At 41.0% G+C, this 23,184-nt stretch overlaps 1 protein-coding gene across 1 annotated transcript; it reads right to left on the bottom strand.

Moving 5' to 3' along the window:
* Positions 1 to 1,612: 1,612 nt before the first annotated feature.
* setd2 (SET domain containing 2, histone lysine methyltransferase) lies at positions 1,613 to 23,131 on the bottom strand. Its single transcript, XM_059338700.1, has 21 exons — positions 22,710 to 23,131; positions 18,224 to 18,245; positions 14,134 to 18,131; positions 13,904 to 14,035; positions 13,439 to 13,567; positions 13,141 to 13,264; positions 12,941 to 13,018; positions 12,760 to 12,857; positions 12,416 to 12,548; positions 11,953 to 12,087; positions 11,738 to 11,866; positions 9,988 to 11,070; positions 9,820 to 9,868; positions 9,420 to 9,750; positions 8,572 to 9,301; positions 7,297 to 7,422; positions 6,519 to 6,655; positions 6,311 to 6,422; positions 4,244 to 4,318; positions 3,984 to 4,085; positions 1,613 to 3,379 (listed from the first exon to the last, which is right to left on the bottom strand). The coding sequence occupies exons 1-21, from the start codon at positions 22,742 to 22,744 to the stop codon at positions 3,218 to 3,220; spliced, it is 7,920 nt and encodes a 2,639-aa protein (XP_059194683.1). The 5' UTR covers positions 22,745 to 23,131; the 3' UTR covers positions 1,613 to 3,217.
* Between the last annotated feature and the right edge of the window lie 53 nt (positions 23,132 to 23,184).

Here is a 23,184-nt window from a genome sequence, read left to right as displayed (position 1 = left end):
AATTAAGTGCAAAATGACCAAAACAAATAGATAAACAGATGACATAGCTTAAATGTATAATTAGTCAACTACCTAAAATGAATTATTAAATGTAATAACAATGGATAAACAGTTGAAATAGTTGGCTAAATATGGATAAATGGTGAAATAGCTATAAGTATTGCTAAAATATCAGATAGCTAATAGTTAGCTAAAAGCAATGTACCCTTTAGCTAAATGGTTGAAGTACCAGCAATAATTAAATTAATACATACATTTTTAAAATGACTAAAACAAATAGATAAACAGATGACATAGCTTAAATGTATAATTAGTCAACTACCTAAAACGAATTATTAAATGTAATAACAAAAAGTAATGGATAAACAGTTGAAATAGTTAGGCTAAATATGGATAAATGGTGAAATAGCTAAGTATTGCTAAAATATTCAGATAGCTAATAGTTAGCTAAAAGCAATGTAGCCTTTAGCTAAATGGTTAAAGTAGCAGCAATAATCAAATTAATACATACATTTTTAAAATAGCTAAGACAAATAGTTGAAAATGGGTTGTTTAGTTGATAGGATTGAGAGAATAAATTGCAAAAAAAGTTTGAACAGGCCTCTGTAGTTTGATACTTTTTATGTATCCTTGTGTCATACCACCCACCAACCCTAAACAATTAGCTGTTTAGTGTAAAATCAGGCATTACATGTCATGTGGCTTTGTTACGTGCCTTTGTATTTATAGCAACACTGAAATAAAAGAGTTTTTCCACAAAATGGCAAAAACCTTTAATGGACTGGAAATATGAAAATGACTAGCAGAACCACAGCCCTATAGACATGCCTGTCACCTACAGTAAAATATGAAATCCACTTGATGAATTACACAGTGAGGAAGTTTTGACATATTTGCAATATACTACCCCTTATCAAGGGATTTAGTGTATAAGAACATTTCCTATCCAAAACCCTGAGGGAAATCAGTTAAGAGGTATTTAATAATTTGAGGGTGAAATGAAAATAATAGCTTCATCCGAAAATATTTTGCAGGAAAGTTTCCTCTTTCCCTCTGAGGTACAATCTGATTTCTGCTCCCCCTCTGCTCGGCTCTGAAGTCAAATCTGTTAATGATCTCTTTGCATTCAGTTCTAAGTGGGAGCAGGCATCTTGCATGGCCTAGGGCAGTGTTACATGCCGTCACACACTCCAGACGGGACTGCTTAACTGCGGTCTGGAGCATACAGGCATGGGGCTGCGGAATGTGCATACACTGGAAGGGGGGTTGGGAGCGCGGAGCGAGGGGAAGCACAGCAGCGCCACTCTCCACTCGTCACGGCTCTCCATATTTGGAGCCCGCTGAACGTCTCTAATGAAGGCAGTCGATCACTTTGATTCCTTTTACTGGGGCCAAACATCTGGCTCGACACTCTGCAAATGCACTGCAGTGGCATTCATGCCATGTGCAATATGTCCCTTATTAGAGGAGGGAAGCCAATCTAAAACAGGATTGGGTGTGCACTCAGCAGTTAATCATGTAACAGAGGTCAATCACATGTGCTTAGCTCTGTAAGAGTTCATTTAACTGACACCCATGTGAACCCAATTGAACTGCACAGCAGGGAAACGGATATAATTTTACAAAAAGGTTTATTATCTTTTAAAATGTTTGTACACTCGGTATGACAATGTGCTTACACAATACTTACAGTAGAGTAGGGTGAAACTTACTTTATACATAGAAAAATAATAATAAACAAAAACGGAAACATAAAAAATCTCCCCCACCACTGAAATAAAATAGAGGGATGTGAGTCAGTGGGGTCCTACGTTGGACAGACTGATGTGGGAACTGCATCAGGAGGGCTGAGCTGGTGAGGATGGGTGGGCGCCCTGTGCTCCCGGACCCTACTCTCCTGCGTACAGCTTTGGTAATTTTACACATTATTTACACTTTTAATCATGAAATGATAGTCCTTTTACAAAGTGTCTGCTTATTTAAACATTCCCAAAACTATTATTCAATATATTCACATATAAAGCAATGTACATATGTTGGAACTTTGTTTAATGCAATTTAATAGGCTGCAACAAATCAGTAACCTAATGCTAATGAAACTACCTTGACAACCGTAAAAATCGTGGAAATTAATGAGTGACAAGTTTGTGGAGCAAGGCCGATCAAAGTGTCGTCTAACAAGGACGATCGGTGATAAAAAAAAGAACCAGAACGCACAAGATGTTTAGAAACTGTTAAAACTGCAATGCTACAACCTTCATTTTCAGTATTCCTGTAAGAACAGAAGAACAAGTTGGGATAGGGACTGGACAGGAAATGGCTAAACAGCACATCAAACATAGCAATGAAACCCTGCTCCCGTTATAATACATAAATTCATAAAAGACATATTGATCACCTTGTCAACCTGCTGATTATTAGCTGATCCCTAAGTGTATTTATGAGTAAAAGCTCATCCCACTGAGGGCATATTACTTGAAGCAGGAGACATGGAAAACGTAGGAATTTCCATAAGGATACCAGTCTGACCTCAGCCTACATCATGCATTCATAAAACAACAGAGGCTCCAAAGTCTTGTGGTTAAGAAGGCAGGGTTTGAGGAGTGGAAGCTTGGACCTCCACAGCCCAGTTAAAAGCAGCACCAGATACAGAGTCAGTGGCAGGGGGTTGAAGCGTGCACAAGAAAAAGGAAGTGGGAAGGGGGGAAAGAAAGCACTGGACTGTTGTGTAATTGATCCATTTTTAACAGTGGAAATTAACAAAGAAACTCTGATAAATATGATACCAAAGCTGATATCGTTGACCGATCCTCGTTCGGGGCTAGAAGAGTTTAAAAAGTGGAATTGAGGTGATCGTCTCAGGAACATTTAAGAGCCACAAATGAAAAAAAAATGCTTAAAATCAAACAGTCAGTGAAAAAAACATTAGTCTCTGTAGCACCCCGCAGCGTTGTCCTTTTAGAACACTGCACCTGGAGATCTCGGGTCGCTCCAAGACCCTCGAGTCTCCGTCAGTCTCTAGTATGTGGCTCCTCCGTCATCAACGGGCCTGGAGAGCTTCTTGGGCAGCAGTGCAATTCTTAGTCATAAATATGTGTAAGAAACTACTTCACGGCTCAGGCCGGCCAGTACATACATGAAGGAGTGAATGGAAAGGCAAATCTGTGCTTCTCCTGTGTTAGCCGCAGGACAAGTGTAACATATGAGGCCTCTGAGGCTAGTACACCTCTGTGTCCTCCTTGGGCCTGTACACGGAGCCAAACCGCTGCATGTACTTCTTGATGTACTCCTTGGTCTTGTGCTTCACATTCTCGTTACACTCAAGGTCCTCAGGATTATTGCAAGCTTTCAACTCCTTGTTCATAACTCCGTGAGTTAGCTGGAAGAGATGAGGAAAGAGTTAGACGTACAGTAAATTACAATGCAAGTTGTGGTCCAGTGGTTGAATGGTTAATTCTCTTTCAGCGACTCTGCCCTTTGTAATTTTTGACAATAAAATGCAATCTCTAGTTGAGCTTCACTCATTTAGTCTGTGTGTTTATTGTGCCCATGTCCTCAGAGTCGTGGTATGTCCGAGTGGCACTGAGTGCAAACCACTCCCTGTATACACAACCCACGGACCCACCAGGAACCATGGAAAAAAAAAAAAAGAATGCTATCCCTTTGAAGAAACGCTGGTTGAAAAGAGCTTTTATAAAAGGAATGAGTAAAACAAGAGAGGGAGATAATAGTTTACACGTACAATGTGTTCTTAGTCTCTTCCAGAGGCACAATACAAAAACATTTGGCTGGAAAAAGAAATCGTGGGAGCTCAACTATTTAGTTCTGGTTTGAGGGAAACTTTGAAAATGTTGCCTTTTAAGTTAAAAGCTGACCGATACTTTCTTTGTGCTCTGACCACATAGAGGCCAAGGAAAGGTTCACAGATTCTCTGCATTAATAGTTCTAACAGCATGTGTAAACATCTTATTGCTGAACTTTACCTTTCTAGCCAGGTGTTTAAAATCCTCCGTGTTGCTGATGCGTCCAAGTTTGCAGTCTGGTTTCCGATAAGGATTCAGACACTGCACTATGAACTGGGACATCTGAGTAACACACAGACACAAAAAAACGTGTTTAAAAGAGAATAATATGTAAAAACAAATGCAAACTTGCATGGGTGGTGAGAAGAGGTGTGGAACATTGAAACATCTGGAGTTAAATAACATTGCTGCGAACATTGTTTACAGAGACTCTGGCTCACCTCTTTGCGAAATGTCTCTTTACTCTTTTTAGCCAGCTCACTGGAAGTGTCTGCTTCAGCTGTCTTTGTGGAGAACTGTAACGACATAAAGGCAGTGATGGATAAGAGGATTAAAATACTTAGTCGCAAACAATCAATTTGTTTCACATTAAACCCTCGGCTTTACAAGTGTCACAGACTAAAGCTCATCCAATTCTACTTCTTTCATCAGTTAGTGGGGACTTTTCCTGAACTACAGTGAAAGACAGTAATAACTAGGGCTCAAATTTTCTTTTCAATTACAATGTTTTCGCTTCCTACAATTATGAAAACAAGATAATTGAGATTATGAAACATGAGTGATCTTATTTATTTTGTTCTAAATTATTTTTTTATTTTCATGTATACAGTACAGGCCAAAAGTTTGGACACACCTTCTCATTCAATGCATTTTCTTTATTTTCATGACTATTTACATTGTAGATTCTCACTGAAGGCATCAAAACTATGAATGAACACATATGGAATTATGTACTTAACAAAAAAGTGTGAAATAACTGAAAACATGTCTTGTATTTTAGATTCCTCAAAGTAACCACCCTTTGCTTACTAGAATATAAGACATGTTTTCAGTTATTTCACACTTTTTTGTTAAGTACATAATTCCACATGTGTTCATTAATAGTTTTGATGAATTTACAATGTAAATAGTCATGAAAATAAAGGAAACGCATTGAATGAGAAGGTGTGTCCAAACTTTTGGCCTGTACTGTATATATATTTTATATTATTTTTTTTTTAATTTATTGCTGATTTGTTTTTCAGTTTAAATATATTTAATGCAAAAAAGAAAATCCACTTTTAATAATAAGGTTGTATTTTATATACATGCATTAAATAAATGCATGATGTTTCCAGAGTAAATTAGTTATTGTGTGAAATACTCATGATGTCAATATTGACCAAAATCGCATATGATTTTTGCCATAATGGAGCAGCCCTAGTAATACCATGTCATATTGACATAACCCGCCAGAGTCATTTTCTACAATTAAAATCCCCACCTGTGCATCAGCTCATTCAAGCATGTCAACTGGCTGCAACACAGTAGCTATCAAGGTCAGTTGGGCATCAAACAGCACCTGCTCAGCAGCTACTTGACACAAAGCAGGGATATCCTGCCAGGATGCTGCCTCTCTGGCCCAAGCCTTCGACAACAAAGGCAGGCAGGCAACAGCTGACTGCCTATACCCACAACAAAGTGGTGAGGATCAAAAGCAGGCAACAAGGACCCACACAAACACAGTGCCATGGCCAGGAAAACTGTGAAATCGGACGCTTTACAAGTGCAAAGCATGCTGGAAAATGCAACTGTCTAAACACATGCAGGGAAATGGTCCGTGACTTTTTAGCTGTTCTTGGCAGGATACACTGCATGAAAAACATGCATCTCTCCATCTCCGTTTCTGCTGCTTTTTTCAACTTTGCTACATCTTTTTTTTTTTAAAAGAGACAAAAGGGACACTTGTGGAGTTAAACTATAACACAATAAACCGCAAATAAATGAATGCTAGGTCTTCCAGATGGTTTCTATTATCCTCAAAGTCAGGATAAAAATGAAGAGGGAAAACAAACGAGGCAGAGGAAGAAGAGATGAGCTGAGCCACCCCTCCCCTCACGGCCTTGAGGCTAAGGGACAGACAGCTGAGCAGGGGGTGGAGTGAGAGGAATCTCTCCTCCAATCTTTGTCTCCATGTAGATTCTGATGAAGCCATTTTGCGAGGAGGAGTCATCGGCGAGGACATGACACTGAATATGGTGTCGTGTTGAGGGTTTTTATTCCCCCCCCCCCCCCCCCTTGAGACACAGCTGAAAGTAATCACTAGTGCAGCATCTTCAATTACCCCAAGGAACAAACACTATAATCATGTTCTGAATTCATGCACACATTTTTTGGGAACCAAACGAAAAAGTGAAGAGGATTCGTCTTCACTGTCAAATGAGGAAGCACATTTTTCTGTAGCCACTATCTAAAAAAAACACATTTTTCATAACGCACTCTGAAAACAATCACTGCTCAAAGTTCACCTTGGAAGGATTCTCATCATAGGTGGGTGTTCCCAGGTCCATTTCAGATTCATGGTCCACACTAGTATTGTCACTGCATCCATCCCAGGTTGGAGGGTCCCACTGAGTTTGCCTGATGCAAGGAGCAAAGTTAGGTCAGAGAGAAATACAATGCACGAGGGTACAAGAGGTACAAACACACACTTCACAGACACACAGCAATGCCAACCTTGTAACAATATGGTAGTAGTAGATCTTCCCTTCAGGGTCCCGGGCCACTTTCCAGTTGGGAGGTAGGACGATAGTTTTGGGTTTGGGGGGAGAGGGAGGAGGCAGGTCTATCACATTGTTGGGTACAATCATTTCCTGGAGAGGAGACGAAATAGAAAATGAGCATTAGCAGCAAATTCATGCAACTTCACTTTGGAGGAGAAAGAAATTCACTTGAGTTACATTTTTGATGACAACTGTAGTTTTAAAGTAAGATTTATATCAACATATGGAGCCCATTAAGTCTTTTCCTATATTTGTTCTATTTGAGTCACATCTTAAAATGCACTTTGTCATTATATGAGACAGGACCAGCATATTGAAGTGCTAAGATGCTGCATAATTTAGATGTATACTTCCCCCTTGTGGCCACAAATCACAAAGTATGATACAGATTTCTGAAAATCCTAAATACCCTCAAAGGTGGAGACTAAACTGCCTAATAAATTGCTGCATCCTTTAAAATAGTGACTCCATTATGTGTTCTTAATAAACATATCTTTTTTTAAACTAATATCGACTTGTGAACAGATATGATAATGATAGGCTGCATGACTGCTCAATAAAAGTGAAGCTGAAACATCTCCATTGCCCCCTGGTGGCTGGTTGCAGTGTAGCTCATACATCCTGCCCCCTCTGTCAGTGGGAGGGACACAGGCTAAACTAAGCATCATCATGCTCTATTATCTTGTTTATAGTAAAAACACAATTTCAGACACAGAGTGTGTATGCGTTACCTGTTGCACAGTTTGGGATGTGACGATGGTGGTGACCGTGCCTCCCTGCTGCACCACCACTCCCTGCTGATGGCCAGGATACACTGGCTGGCCGTGCAGGTAGCTGGCTGTGGGTTCAGTGTACGCCTTCAGAAAAACAAAATTTAATCAGATTAGAGCAGTAGTTTTCAACCTTTTTGAGTCGCGACCCCCAATTTAACATGCATGTTGTCCGTGACCCCCACTCACTGAACAGAATCTCACACGCACAGTTCAGATCATACAAAAAAGAAACAAAATGACCAAAAAAAGGAAACAAAATTACCAAAAGACACAAATTGACCACAAAATGATCAAAAAATGACACAAAATGACCAGAAAAGACACAAAATTACCAAAAAAAGGAAACCAAATTACCAAAAAAGACACAAATTGACCACAAAATGATCAAAAAAAGACACAAAATGACCTAAACAGACACAAAATGAACAAAAAAAGACATTAAGTGACCAAAAAGACTAAAACAAATGATTTGGCGACCCCCAGAAATCATCTTGCGACCCCAAGGTTGAGAATAGATGGATTAGAGGGTCACCATGGACATTCATCAGAAATGCACTCCTGTGTATTAAGCGTGTGCTGAATTGTGTTGTAGTGTTCAATAATGATGCAAAGCACATGATGGATTAAAGATTCATCATATATCTGGATTGAAGATTACTGGCCTTATCACCCAGCCCTAATTAAGTTCAACCACAAACATTCTTATTTTCTACAACCTTAATATGAAAGGGTAAATGGCAACATTAATGGCTAAAAATAATGAACATATGCTTTTAAACACTGTATACTCTAGCAAGCAATTACAGTACAGGCCAAAAGTTTGGACACACCTTCTCATTCAATGAGTTTCCTTTATTTTCATGACTATTTACATTGTAAATTCATCAAAACTATGAATGAACACATGTGGAATTATGTACTTAACAAAAAAGTGTGAAATAACTGAAAACATGTCTTATATTGTAGTAAGCAAAGGGTGGTTACTTTGAGGAATCTAAAATACAAGACATGTTTTCAGTTATTTCACACTTTTTTGTTAAGTACATAATTCCATATGTGTTCATTCATAGTTTTGATGCCTTCAGTGAGAATCTACAATGTAAATAGTCATGAAAATAAAGAAAAACGCATTGAATGAGAAGGTGTGTGTCGAAACTTTTGGCCTGTACTGTACATAACCTAACCAAAGCAAAATCACTGGAGTATATTAGCACCAGGCAAAGAAAATGCTACCTGTATGACTGGAGTGTTGGCTTGTGGGTAGGCGGTGGGGATGCTGTAGATGGTTTGGCATGGCTGCCCCTGGTAATAGATGGCGGTCTGTGTCTGAGCCTGTGCTGGGGCCGTGGCGTACTGCTGTGCAGGCTGCGTCTGTACAGTCACTGCCTGCTGAGTGGTAGGATCCCAGAGAGTAGTGTAGCTCTGCTGGCCCTGGACCTGAGGGGCCGCCTGGGCGGGTACAGAGAGGACAGCTACGCCTGCGTCCTGAGGTGCTACAGTTGGCTGGGCATACTGCTGGGGGTTGCCAGTGGCGAGGTCGGTGGTGGTGATGATCTGAGACAGATTAGAGACTGGAGTGGCCTGGGAAGTGGAGGATGGAGAGGACAGCCCAAGGTCTGAGATGAGACGCTGGGGAGGGGTCTCTTCATAGTTCATGCTGGGCTCAACAGCAGGGGTAGGTAACAGTACTTTTCCTGCATTGGGGTTGCAGGGATCTACAAATGTCTGAATGGGATAGCCAGGAGGGTAGGTGATGAAGCCAGGGCTGGAAGCATAGGCCAGAGCAGGGTCATACGCCAGAGTGTGGAGCTGCTGCTGCTGCTGCTGCTGAAGCTGTTGTTGCTTCTGGGCTTCCCGCTGAGCCACCTCCTGCTCAAACAGCTTCCTGCGCTCCTCTGTGGACAGCTTGTTACGCTCCTTGCCACCAACTCCCCGTGATTTGCTGCTGTTAGACGAGTCAAATCTACATAATGCAAAGAAAAAGACCACGGTTAAATGCCAAAACTTTACTATGACATACGGCTGTACACTTTGCTTGGGAAACACTCTTCACAATGTTCTCCAGTCACAAGAGTTCTTACCGCTCCTCAGTGCGTCTGCTGCTCCTTTCATAGGAGGAGGGTGGTGAAGTGGAGCGCCTCCTCCGTCTCTCTGTGCTGCGTTGTGGAGTTTTGTCAGAGACGCGATCCCGATCCCGGTCCCGGTCCCGATCACGGTCCCGATCTCGGTCCCTGTCCCTGTCCCGATCTCGGTCTCGGTCTCTGTCCCAGTCTCGATCCCTGTCTCGATCCCTGTCTCTGTCATAATCTCGGTCTCTGTCACGGTCCCTCTCCTTCTCCCGCTCCCTTTCACGTTCTCGGCTACCAGAAGTGGTGCGCGGCGTCAGAGCTGTGTCTCGATCTCGACTGCGATCTGTGAGAAAATGTAGTTAGCCAAAATGCTTCTGAAAAAAATCGAAGCAAAAAACCCCCAAAAACTTACCATTTGCTTCCTTTTCCACCTGACTCTTTTTTGGTATTCTGTATACCTCCTGAAAGGACAAACACAATTTTGAGTTTAAACTTGAGAATACAATCGTATACAAATGGACTGTATTATTATGTATGTTCCACAATGTCTGTCTTTGAAAGTGACTCTGTCTCAGCTCACCTTCAGATCCTTCCAGGTGTCCAGAAGCCTGGCAGCCATGCCGCTAATGTCCAAAGCACTGAGTTGGGGCTCCTGACTCCTCTCACTCTCCACATCCGAGACACCTTCCTCTTCATCCTGAGAAGGAGTTCCTATCCCTGAAGGGTCCACTGTGGTTGCTATGACCTCAGAGGGCATACTGGCCTCAGTAGTCTCAGCGGTCTCAGCGATCGGGACAGCATCAGTGGTAGATTCACCAGGTTGCTCCTCACTGCCAGGAGGAGGTTTCTCAGCCTCTTGTGTCTCTGCCTGGACCTCGATATTCTCCGAGGGCGGCTCAGATGGAACATCAGCAACATCTGTTTGGTTGGGCTGATCTCCTGGCTCCTGAACTTCAACAGTAGCCTGCTCTCCTTCCAGTTCAGCCTTCTCCGTCACTGCTAGACTGATCTCCTCCTCCACACTCTTCTGTTCTTCACTAGGCTCTTTTGGTGGCTCAAGTTCGTCAGTATGACCCTCACTCGTCTCCTCTTTCACCTCCTTCTCCAAATCCAATTCCATTTTTTCTTGTACCTCTTGTACATCCTCAATTTGGGGTTGGTGCTCACTGCTTGAACTCATCCCCGTCTCTTCCTCTGTCTCCGCTTTGACCTGACCCTCCTCCTCTTTCACCGGCTCTTTTGTTGGATCTGCAGCTTCACTCACTGCCACTGCCTTTAACTGTTTGCCATCAGGAAGTTCTGCTTGTGAGGATTCATCTTCTTCCTCATCATCGTCCTCCTCCTCTTCCTCCTTACCGTCAGATGCTTTGCTAGCGTCAGAAAGTGCACTGTCCAGACTGTTTTCACTGATGATTTTAAGCCGGCGGTACACAGCAGGTTTGGAGGTGTCGGCATCTAATTCTGGTCCCAGTTTGGTGGAGGACCCATCAGGAGTGTTGAGGGGTGTTTGAGCGCGGGAGGTGTTCTCGCTGGAGTAGCCATCCATCTCAGTAGGGTGTGGGAGAATTTTAGTCTGGGCCCATCGCTGGATGAAGGTTAGGACTCGGCTCTCCTCCAACATGTTCTTAGTAGAGATAGGCAGCACTGCCAAACTCTTCATAATCTGTCAACAGAATCATACCTCTGTTAGCCAAGTGGTTTGTATATGACCATACAGCAGAGGTGTCAAACTCTGGCCCGTGGGCCAAATTTGGCCCGCAGTATAATTATATTTGGTCCGCAAGGAAATACCAAAATATAATACTACAAATCCCAGAATTAAAAGATAAAGTGCCAAGAATTAAAGTTGTCTTTATGCACTTTTTCTTGCTAGTCCAAGGCTTGAATGGCTGCACATTCATTGAAGGATATTATTATTAGTCATTTGGTTTATTATTGTTATTTTATTCTTACATTTATTTTTAGCCTGTGGAAAAAGATTACTGTTAAATTTAAAGAAGGCCGCATATAAAATAAAGGGACATACGATTTTAATTTAAATGTTATTTAAGAAATGAATGCCATTGATGTGTTTTTTTATTTATTTGATATTTGAGTTTGAATGTTTGCAATATTAAGTTATATCAAGCTTTGCTTGTTCCATTTCATTTGAACTTGTTTAGGTCAATTTTTTCAATAAATATCAATGTTGGCCCGTGACTTTGTCCATGTTTTACATTTTGGCCCACTGTGTATTTGAGTTTGACACCCCTGGCATACAGGCTCTGAGGATTTCAGGGAAATATCAATCATTATGAATGTTTTAATGCAAAGTCAATGACATGGGTCACCTCTAACTGCAGTTTGATGTTATTGGCACTGTTGCCTTTAGCTTCAGACAGCTCGACCATGAAGATCCACAGCAAAGACAACCCATGATGGTCCAGGAACTGCTTCAGGCATGATGGATTCTGAGTATCCTGTGCAACACAAACATATCATATTATACCATGCAAACAACAAATATCAACAGGATAAAAAAAAGTATTAACAACTCAGGTTGTACTTGTATGAGCTTGAGACAGGTGAGTTTCTGCTCCATGGTTTCCACTCGGACCATCAGTCTGCAAAGAGACACCACCTGTTTCTTGTCATACAGGCCTTCTCCATTTTCTAGTAACACCTCCAGCTCCTCATCAACCTGAGGAACGACAAGGGACAAAACACATTTAACTTTATATTTATGGCGACCTACACTTGATTTTATACAGTACTCAGGTAAACTAGGTTAATTTTTAAATATATTCACTCCAGAATTTGGTGCTTTTTGTTTTTATTTACATCTTTTTTTTTTCTTTTTTTTTTAACCTTTATTTAACCAGGTCGGTCCCACTGAGACACAAAGACCTCTTTTTCAGGGGAAGCCTGGCCGAGACAGCAGCAGGGTTAAAAGTTACAACAATAGGACAGATCTTACACAGGATCCCAATTTTTTTTTTGCAACTGGTGTTGCAAGACAAAGAACTAACCGTGGTGAGTTCACTCTTTCGACTGCGGTCTTTCTTCATCTTCCCTCCAGCTGCCCGAACACTAACTCTGTTCTCGCCACCCAGGAAGCCTCTGCAGCTGGCTGCTCCACAGAAGCATTTCTGTGCTTCTTTACTGTAAGAAAAGATTAAACAAAAAAAGTTAAATTACCATTGCTAAAGCATCAACTAAAGAAGTGAAATAACCACTCTTTATGAACACATCTATGAGAACATATAACATTATCGCAATGTCAGACATAAGTGTTTCCTGGCATGCAACATAAACAAAGACTGCACAAAATGAAAAGTGTCAAGAAAAAAAAAATAACAGCAAAAAAAAGTACCCGTATCTCTGAAACTGGTAATCAAATGTCAGTTCAGTTCCTGCAGTGACAGCCTTGGAGGTGAAGAAGCCGACTCTAAGCTGGCCATTGACAGTCCACTAGAATGGAATAAAAACCATTATCAGGTAAGTCAGCTTTCTGTTAGCTAATCTAAAATAGCACTAATTTGTCAGCGCTTTACCTTTTGGGTCTCACAGTTGGGCTCGCAGCTATGGTTCATAAACCGTGAGCAATTACCCTTCAGTGTTGCATCAATGATCTGGAAAAAACACAATGCAATGTCAACTATATCTACCATTTCACATGAATCGTTAAACCAGTTATTATACAATTGAATTATTAACATTAACATTAAATACAATGAGTCATATCATCACTTACCTCATTATTCTTTAGAGACATGAAGTAGTAGTGGATGTTCTTATTGCGAGCATATTCTTTCACTCTTGTTTTGAACTCCTTGTGGTCCAGTACTTCCCCGCAATATTCCAGTACAAAGGTATTTCTAAGATAACAATGAAAATACAATATATTAATAATAATAATAATAATAATAATAACAATAACAATACAACACAATCGAGTACGTAGCCCCACAACAACTACTGATTCTGTGAATCTTTTAATTAAAAATGCTGCAGACACATTTTAAAATTTTAGAATGAAAGATTAAACTTACGATGCCAAATCTCTAGCTGCCCGCAGACCCCAGCCTTTGTCTTCTGTGAGGATAACCTCAAAGTCTGCGTGTTGTTTCATCTGAAAGCGTCGATTAGAGCAATAGGCTCCATTCAGGCACCGTGACGAGCTGAAGAAAAAAAAAAAACACCGTTCAGGACTACATAAAAACCTACACAAATTTGATTTATACTCTTAATAGGAAATCTGTGCTACTACATTCCCTAATGCTCAAGCAACAAATTTGCCAGGGTGTTAAAAATCAGAAAAAAGTACTGAAACAGTATTAACAGTACTATACATTTCTTCACTAATTGTGCAATCCTTTTCACTACTAATTCAATAGGCGTTTCTTGTCTTTTTGTTTTGTTTTTTATTTCCAGGCTTTCCTAACATATGAACCCTGCAAATGTTTCATATTAAAAGGTGCATTCTTGCACAGCTTTCTCTGTTACATTCAACTTACCACTCGATCATCAGCAGCCGGTTCAAACAGTCTTCCCCGCATGCTAATACTCCCCTTGAACGTTCCTCTCTAGGCAGTACTGGGCACTCACATTGCATTCTCTTGATATCTCGATGAGATTTACTCTTCTTTCTGCAAAAACAAAATGTAGAAAGTTTCAAGCAAGTGTTTGATTATGAGGTTAAGCTTTATACAAACAAAATGATTTGTTCTATTAATCAACAACTTACCTCTCAGTCAGATAAAGGTTCTCCTCAATCAAGTCAAAGTAAGGGGGCATCTTCTTCGACTTGGAAAAGTCTTTCCATTTATTGGCATCTTGAAAGTCTCGCAATTTGAGTGATGGACGCTGAACTTCAGCTTTGACAGGAGTTTCCTTGGAGATGTCAGCATCTCCTTGACGCTCCCTCTTTCCTGCAGGCCCAGCTTCTGCCTCATTGTCTGAATCAGATTCAATCTCTGGCCGCCTTTTCTTGGGAGGGCCCCGGCCCCTGTGGGGTCTAAAATTTTCTTCTCTAGGGGGGTCAGGCACAGTGTGGCCCCTGCTGTTACTGCTTATTTCATGCCCTTGAACAAAGCTTGATGACCCAGGAGTGTTAAGTCCACTGCAATCAACAGCTTTTTTACTGAGATCAGATAGTTTATCCCCATTGTAGTCGTCGTGGTCATTAGTCAAAGAGTCAGGATGGATTTCACTTGCAAGGTCCTGATAATGTTCATGCACATGGAGGTAGGGTAGTCTGCTCATCTGTGTGTTTGGGGATTGGTGGTTCCAGGTAGCATTACTCAGCCTGTGCTCCTGTCTCTGAGGAGAGTTTTCAGTCAGCTTAGTGTTTGGTAGTTGTGGCCCATGACTGCTATCAGGCTGCTGGTACGTACTGCTGGGCTGTTCTGCTTGCGAAAAATCCCAACCCAGGCTAAATCCATTCTGGTCATTGATATTGTCTGCACTGGAGAAGTCATCTTGTTGGTATTGGGAGAATACCCTGTCACCTCTGCTGTTTACATTATGTGGTGTGTGCCCTTGCTCACACAGTCTGGAATTATCAAGGCTGTTGACGGGATCTGCGACACCTCCATGGACGCTGATATGTCCAGCTATGGAAGGCTGCACACTGCTGGAGCTGGAACCCTCCAAGTGACTGGTGCTATCAATCATATTACTCTGGGATTGACACAACAAGCTGCTATGAGATAACTCATTAACACCAGCACAGGGACCACTGGTCTCCACAAATGCGGAAGGATTAGCCTGGCTTTGTTGTGGGCCTTGATTTGGGACTTTGTCAGTATCCATATTCTGCAGCTCTGAACTATTCAGTAGACTGCATGTGGAAGACCCTGTGTCCTGTGTATCCATTGTTAGAGAAGAATTCTTTGGCACCACCACCACAGAGTGCAATCGTTTAATGGCCTCGCCGCAATCAGAGTCATACTCAGAGTTGTCACTATCACTGACCTCACTCTGTCCTCCTAATGCATCCTGATTAAGTAATGTTCTCTTACTCAATTTGCTCCTGTTGGCGCTGCCCTTGGATTTTTCTTCGTGATCGTCACCATTCCAACTTTGCATCTTTTCGGCTTTGTCGTTCTGTGATGTGTCATGTACGTGCAGAGGCTCCTCTAGGTTTGTTTTTTGAGAAACACTTTGTTTTAAGTCACAGTGGTCAATGCTGGTGCTGGCTTCTGAAGGCTCACTTTGGTCTTTAAATGTATCGGTCATGGATGTGCTGTCTGAGCCAACTTCATGCTTAGAAATTTCAGTCTGCTTAACCAGTTTGGAATGTGTTTCGGCTTCTTGCTGTATAGTACCTTTAATGTCAGAGTCTTGTTGGCTATTGTCTTTAGAAAACTCAATCTTTTTAACAGAGATTACTTTTTTAACAGTAGGCTTAATCTCTGCACAAACTGTCCTCTGCGAATTATCACTCTCTGAGGTGTCCTGACCAACAATATCCCATCTGGATTTTTTGGTAGTACTGCTGCTCTTTTTAACAATATCTATATTTTGCTGTTCATGTGTCAGCTGATCCTCAGATTCAAGACATGATGTATCAGATTCGAGCAGCAAACTTGTGCCAGACGGCTGGTCGACTGTCATAACTTTAGAGACCTCTGGTTTAGTGTTCTGCTGGACATCAATGGTGACAGGTGTGTCTGTTGTATCAAGTAAGGAATTTTGCCCTGGTGAAGAGTCGAGAACTTTGTTGTCCTGGTTGCACATTAAACTATCTTTACTACTGCATGAATTTAAGACCGCTACATTTGAGTTCTCATGTGGTTGATTTTTAGAAGGAAGGTCACCCTGCACATCTGTCAAGTTTTCCAGGGTAGCATTTACATGCTTTAGGCCTTTACTTGAGGTTATAGCTGAGGTCTCAACTTCAAGGCCTGAATCTGTTTCTTTCGATATCCTTGAAGACGATTCTTGCAAGCTTTTATCAGTGCAGTTATCTTTAAAATCCTGACTAGTATTTTCATTTGAACCTTTTTGGGAATCTGATTTTTCTTTTTCACCCTGTGAACATATTTCTGTGGTGCTGGCACATGATGGTGCTTTGCCAGGGCTGTGAAATATGTCATTTGATTGTCTATCATGGCCGCTGGTTTTCACAGAAGATCTAGAAGGGGCCATCTGCCTCGAGTCTGACCTACTGGTTTTCTTTTCGGTTTTCTCCTCCGAGGCAGAGCCTTTGTCAGAGTCACTGGAGTTGCTTTTTTGTCTTTTTTCATATGTTTGAGAGTGGGTATGCGTACTGGAAGAAGAGGATTTGCTGTTGGTCTCTGACTTGTGATGGGTGCTAGATTTACGGTAACTGGAGTCCAGATCAGGAGAGCACTTGCGTTGTGAATCAGAGTCTGATAGTCGCTTGGAAGTCCTTGACTTTGACAATTGTGTTCTTTTGTCGAACTCTGAAGAGTGAGGAGAATCTGCAGATTTTGAGGCTTTCTCAGATTTTGAGTAGGAAGATGTTTTTGAATCTTTATGTGAGCTTGAATGGACAGACGATCTACTGGAGTCGCTTGTCCTTGTTCTCGTCTTCCTGTGGTCGTCCTCTGAGTCTGAACTGTCTCGAGTTCTGTCAGTGCGAGAGCGAGAACGTCTTCTCTCTCTGCGTGGAGAACTCCGGTGTGATCTCCGATCAGAATCGTGATAGTATGACCTTTCGGAGCGCGATCCTCTGTCGCCTCGGGATCTCTCTGATCTGGAGTGAGATGAACTGGTTCGAGACCCTCTTGATCTAGACCGTGATCTAGACCTGGTTCTTCTGCGATCTTTGTCTGATCGAGATGAGCGTGAGGAAGTGTGTCTAGAATCACGGTCTGATTTGGAGTAACTAGAAGACCTTTCATGATTCTCTGACCGCTTAGAGGAACTTTTTTCCTTTTCTTTTTCCTCCACGTGTGAACCCAAGGAAGCCTTTTTTCCCTCCTTACTTCTGCTATCAAAGTTTGTTTTACTTCTGGAGTCAACCGATTTGCGACTAGATGACAACTGGCCTGAATCTCCATCTGAATCTGAAGCAGGGAGAGCACTACCAGATTGGGACCTGGTTTTCCTTTTGTCTACCTTACTTTCCTGCTCAGCATTGTTGGAACTCTCTCCATCTTTTCCTGAGGAAGCAGCTGGCTTCTTAGGGTTTGGGGTTACCCTTGTCTCAGGGGCTTCAATGAGAGAATTCTCAATGGGCCAGACACTGACGACATCCTGAGGCTGGGGTGTTGAAAATTCAGTTACATTTGTTGGTTTCTGCAGAACCTGCAATTCAGGAGAGCACGGCTCCTCTGGTACGACTAATGTTGGTTTCTCTTCAGTCACAGAGACACTGAGAATTTGCTTCTTGAAATGCATCTTAGCTAAGCCGGGTTTCAGTGTAGTAGCTGAGGGGACTGGTGTTTGAGAAGGTGTCTCTGCTATCAACGTCTGCACCACTGGTGTCTGGTTTTTCTCCATTTTGCTGTCTGGAGTCTGCCCCTCTTTGTCCGGGGGTGACTGTGGCAAGGCAGCGTTCGGCTCAGCAGCAGACTTTTCAGGAGTGGAAGGGATAAAGAACAAGCTCTGCAGTGGCTTCTTGGTCTGTGCGAAGCTGAAGGACACTTTCTGACGACCCTGATCCTCTAGGTTGACCTTCATCTTGGTCCCTTTAGGCAAGAGATGGTTGGATAGCATGACTCTAGGAGACAGGCTTTTGATTAGAGCTGCCTTGGATAGGCCTTCCACCTTCACCTACAATAAAAGAGAGACCAATTGTAACTTGTGTTTTTTTTAACCGTGAAATTAGACATAAGGGGTATTAACTTTGTTTAGGTAAGACTTACCGAGGCACCACTCCCCTCTTCTCTGTGGTTACATAAGAGCATCATGGGAGCATAAAAAAAGAGAGGAGAGACAGACATCAATGAATACTGTTCACACAGCACAACAACATTAAGATGATCAGGAGGGATATGAGAATAGAAAATTCTCAATGTACCCCTTGAGGGAAGTGAACAAATCCCTGAACATATTGCATGTGCTCCAAACTGTGAATGACTTCGATGCACAACACCTGCTGCCCAATTTACAAGTGTTTGCTTTACTCTTTCCACAGTCTGCTCCTGTGACTCTGTTTTTCCAAAAATTGAAGATATACCATTAATAAACATACTCTAAGATTTGTTTCAACATTTAATAAAACACTCAAGCTATAAAATATATATTTAACCCACATTTGTCATTTACAAAGTATGTAGAGTGACAGGAAATAGGGAGAATAGCTGACATAAGAAAACTCCTACGATCAATGCTGGCTCAGGGCAGTCAAACTATAGTATGTGTCTAGGCTACATGCTCAACTTGGTGCAGTGATAAACAGACAGTGATTGGAAGTAATGGATTGAATGGCAGGTAAATGACAGGAAGCCCTTCTGTGGTTGCCAGGTTCACTGGCCTATTGATTGCAAATATACTGGATCACGCCAAACTTTACATGGAAAACAAATTAGGATAGCTGAAAGAAGGGAGTAGGTGGTCATAATACCTTGAGTAAGAATAAAATAAGAATGTGTTATTCATTTAAACTGAAGAATTACTGTGCTTTTTGGTGACAATCATTCATGCCATCCAATGATGTTGGTAAATGTAGAAGGCATCATAATAAGGGGTGCATGGTGCGAATGGTACTGAATGTTTCATCCACCAAACCTTGAGACCAAATGCTGTTTTGGGGAGGACAATATGACAGCTCAGCTTAAAATTTTTTAGAGGCCCAAGTGGATACAGAAAAAGCCATGATAAACCTAAACCTAACCCAAACGGGATTATATTGATTAGAAGTAGAAGAGTGTAGGTGTAAAAGAAAACTGATGCACCCATAGGAAACCCATGCAAACACAAAAAGAGCATGCAAGCTCAAACAGGATGGACAGGGTTGTCATTCAACCCCAGGATCTGTCTGCTATTGTGAAGCTACAGTGCTAAACAACGAGCCACCATGCAGAGAAAAGAAACGGTAGACCTTTTGTTAAGTATAAAATATGTGTCCAAGGAAATGGGCTCATTGCTAGCCTATAGGGCTTAACAATTCAGAAAAAATATGTAATTCTAATTACTTTGACCCACTTTGTGTGTGTGTGTGTGTGTGTGTGTGTGTGTGTGTGTGTGTGTGTGTGTGTGTGTGTGTCATTTTCATTGAAAATGATGATGAACACGGTGTGATTTACAGCGAGAATCTTTTTTTCTAAAGTCTTCGGAATGGAATTTGTAGGACTGGACACTTCAGCAGTATATTTACACGTTTTGCATTTCACAAATATCGCACTTCCTGCTATTCTGTTACTGAACTATCGTTCTTAAAAAAAAAAAAAAAAAAAAAAAAAAAAACCCAACATGATCAATTGTCCAGTCCTAGTACATACTTTAAATGTCTTAGGTTTTCATATCCTACTTGAATTCAGAAATACATTCTTGTCAGACATGAATATGGAAAAGGTTAGGCTAAGTGTACCTGACCAGAATTCATAATACACTTTTTCACAGAATACAAAGCCAGTGAGAAACCAAGCAAATCCACTGTGGCTATGAACAGAGGGAGCTGCAATCCCTCAATGGATTTTTTCAAAGGCAACGACTATATGAAACTAAAATCATTCGTGTGACAGAAAAGGCAATCTGTCACACTAATCTTTTTATTTTTGATTACATGCAATTGAGGTTTCCTGACAGATAATAGTTTGTTTAATCTCTCATTAAAGAGAACACTGAAATCAATGATAAAAAAATCATCCCAAATGACCAAAAACAAAGAAACACGGAGATGTAAGTATTACTCAGCAGTTAAAAAAAGTGAATAATTGGGTTTTTGCTCATCCTTATGTCCTATTTTGGTATGTGTGTTCCTTAGGGTAGGCTCAATATGGGTGCTGGGCAACAATTAGGTCATTTAATGCTTTGGGATTACATTTTTTTTCTTCCCTTTTTCTCTGTAACCTTCAAAATGAGACATTTCTGCAGTGACATTCTGCTATACAGAAAGCCTATAACAAACAGCTGACAATCAAATTATTAATGGACTGGCTCTACTAGCCCAAGAACTTTACCTTTTTAGTTTGATGATGCAGAAATATTTTATAAAATACAGGAATGTTATTCCTACTGCAATACAGATCTGTTTCATGTTTTTAGCCAATAAACAAACTGTGAGTGTGACTGAACATAATATCAAATAGCAACCATTGTGGTCATCCATTGTTTATGGTGACACAAATTGAACCTGAATTTATCTATAATAGTGTCTCCTGTCCTACTGATATCGTTATTTTGTTCATGCTAGAGAATTAAGCCTTTACTTTTTACTTTGAGATGATTTTTTACCATTTTATATGTTACTGTCACAGGCACCACTGTACTGGATGCTGTATGTGTGGCTAAACTACACAAAACACAGTTTAGTTATTCACTGCCAAGTCAAAAATAACAACATAGATGGATAGAAGCATGTGAAGAAAACATGGCATTAGATTTCTAAATTAAAAAAAGAGTCCAAAACATTTTGCAGCATATAGTCTTGTTGTTTAATTGTCATAACTATCAGTGCATAAATAATGACAAGGCCTTAGGCTTAGGATGACCTTGATATCAAAATGTTTAGATGCCTGAAATATCTGCACAGTGTGCACCCAAAACAAAGTACATCTTGGAAATCATACTCAAATTATTTCAAATTTAATATTAAACTACTTTAGACAGATCATACACTTTAAGTTGCATGTTGTGCTGTCTAATACCTGATCTCTGACTTGAGCCGAGTGTCCATTGAGAAACTTGTCTAGGATTAGTAGGCCTGAAGAGGCTGCTGGCCAAGAATAATCCAAATCAGAGAAATGAGCCCTCCAAAGTGACGCCACACCTGACAAAAAGAAAAATAGGGTTGTAATGAACTTAGTCTGTTTTGTCCACAACAGTTAATAGCTGCTCTGTTAGGATTTTTTTTAATATATAACTTTGACATTATGAAATAGAGAAAATTAACTTTAAAAATGGTTGCGGCTTGTGCAAAACAATTTTTTATATGCACGCTATGTCAAAAAATGTGTGGTGTCACATGCTTTCAACCGTTGAATATTAACGACTTCTGCAAGCTCCCTTCCTGAGATTCTTGTTATCGTTGCAATGTGGCAGAGATACCAGTTGCACGTTTTAACATCAGTGTCTTTTAAGAGACAATATTTCCCATTTTCTCACTTTGTTGGTCTATTATACTTTATTACTGTCGCCAAACTTGCATTCACAGAAACAACAAAAGTAAACCGATGATTTATAAACAGGACTGATGGTCGAAGATGAAAAACATGGATGCAGGGCGAGCAAATAACATGCACCTAATTATTATTAGACATTTGAATCGCAAGCAAATGTTCTACAGAAAACCAAGGTTGTACAATATGGATTTATGTTAAGAACAAATTAACACAGTTGTGAAAACAAACGGTGAATGGTTGAAGCAAAATGGGAAACTAACTAAAGCATGGCCTGTGCGGGATACAGCCAAAACATGGCCTTTAAAAAGGATGGTTATAACACTATGAAAACGAGTAGAGGATGTGTAACAAACCACCAATTTAGATAAATATGTTTCAGTATGTGCTAACTAGTCATACAACATGTATAAAAGTGGTAAGCAGGCAGGTAAGATGGCATGAGCTTAGCTGTTCGACTGTGGTGCTGTTTTATACAAAATATCACAACCAGCTAAGCTAGCTTGGGAAGCCAACATTAACAGGGAGCTTTCGTGTGCCATCTTTAAAGATAGCGTTAGCTCCTGTTGTGCTATGTACATTATATGTTGTTAATATGGACCGGCAAACAATCATATCATTGAAAATATAATCAGCGCGCTTTCGGTTACGCAGAAGAGGCAAACAACCATTTGTTTTTATAAACGAAGACGACTAGCCGAGGAGCTCTACTAGCATCAAGAGCTAACGCTAGCTAGGCTAGTCAACTCTCACACTCCACTAGCAGCCACTAGGCTAACGATACTGGCGTTCACTTCAGTTTTAGCTCTCGAGCTTCACTAAATATGTAAATTAAAAGTAATAAACTTCTCAACTAGTGGAGAGGTCGCTACTTTTCTAATTGAACGAGTGGACAGGAAGGGTTTATTTATACGTTTCCGTTTGAGGGTATAATGGAGCCGTACAGTCGAGTCTGTGCACCCGGCTTTACTAGCATGCTAGCTAGTGATGTTTTGTCTTGCTTGTCTATACTGAGATGGCTAAATTAACATAACGCTAAATAAAAACCGGCCGATCACAAGGTACTCACTTTACGAAGTGCTTAAGGTCACAAGGTTCCCCCATCTTCAAGATCACCGGTATTCGACCCTTTGTAAAACATCAAGCAACAATGTATGCCGACGTCAAATCCATACGGGGCTGTCGGAAATGAGGCTCCGCTGCTGTCGCTGCCGCTGCTGCGCCCCAGCTCCAGCTTCAGCTCCAGCCTGGGTCAATGTCGCTACTATCTAGTTAGCATGAGCTCACATAGTTAGCCAAGAGTTAAAAGCACAGACCAAGAACACAAATGACCACGAAAAACAAGCCCCAGAAAATGCCTCGATTTGGCCAACCTATAAATAACAATATGACTGACAAGCCGATTTGCTTGAAAGATTATAAACTTATCTTTTTGAATACCTTTTATTCCACACACCGATCCCCACAGTGTACCTTTTGCTGTGGCAGCTGTGTTCACAACATCACATGATGTGGGAAAATAGCTGGCGCGAACCCTGGAGCGC

Source organism: Centropristis striata, chromosome 8 (genome assembly GCF_030273125.1).
Source record: "Centropristis striata isolate RG_2023a ecotype Rhode Island chromosome 8, C.striata_1.0, whole genome shotgun sequence".
Lineage (NCBI taxonomy): Eukaryota > Metazoa > Chordata > Actinopteri > Perciformes > Serranidae > Centropristis > Centropristis striata.
This window is presented reverse-complemented; position numbering and strand designations above follow the sequence as displayed.

Coding starts and splice junctions, on each gene's coding strand:
- setd2 (XM_059338700.1), bottom strand. CDS start 22,744: ATGGGGGAACCTTGTGACCTTAAGCACTTCGTAAA. Junction 6,423..6,518: donor TACTACCATATTGTTACAAG/GTTGGCATTGCT, acceptor TCCTTGCATCAG/GCAAACTCAGTGGGACCCTC. Junction 4,319..6,310: donor ATGATGAGAATCCTTCCAAG/GTGAACTTTGAG, acceptor ATGTCGTTACAG/TTCTCCACAAAGACAGCTGA.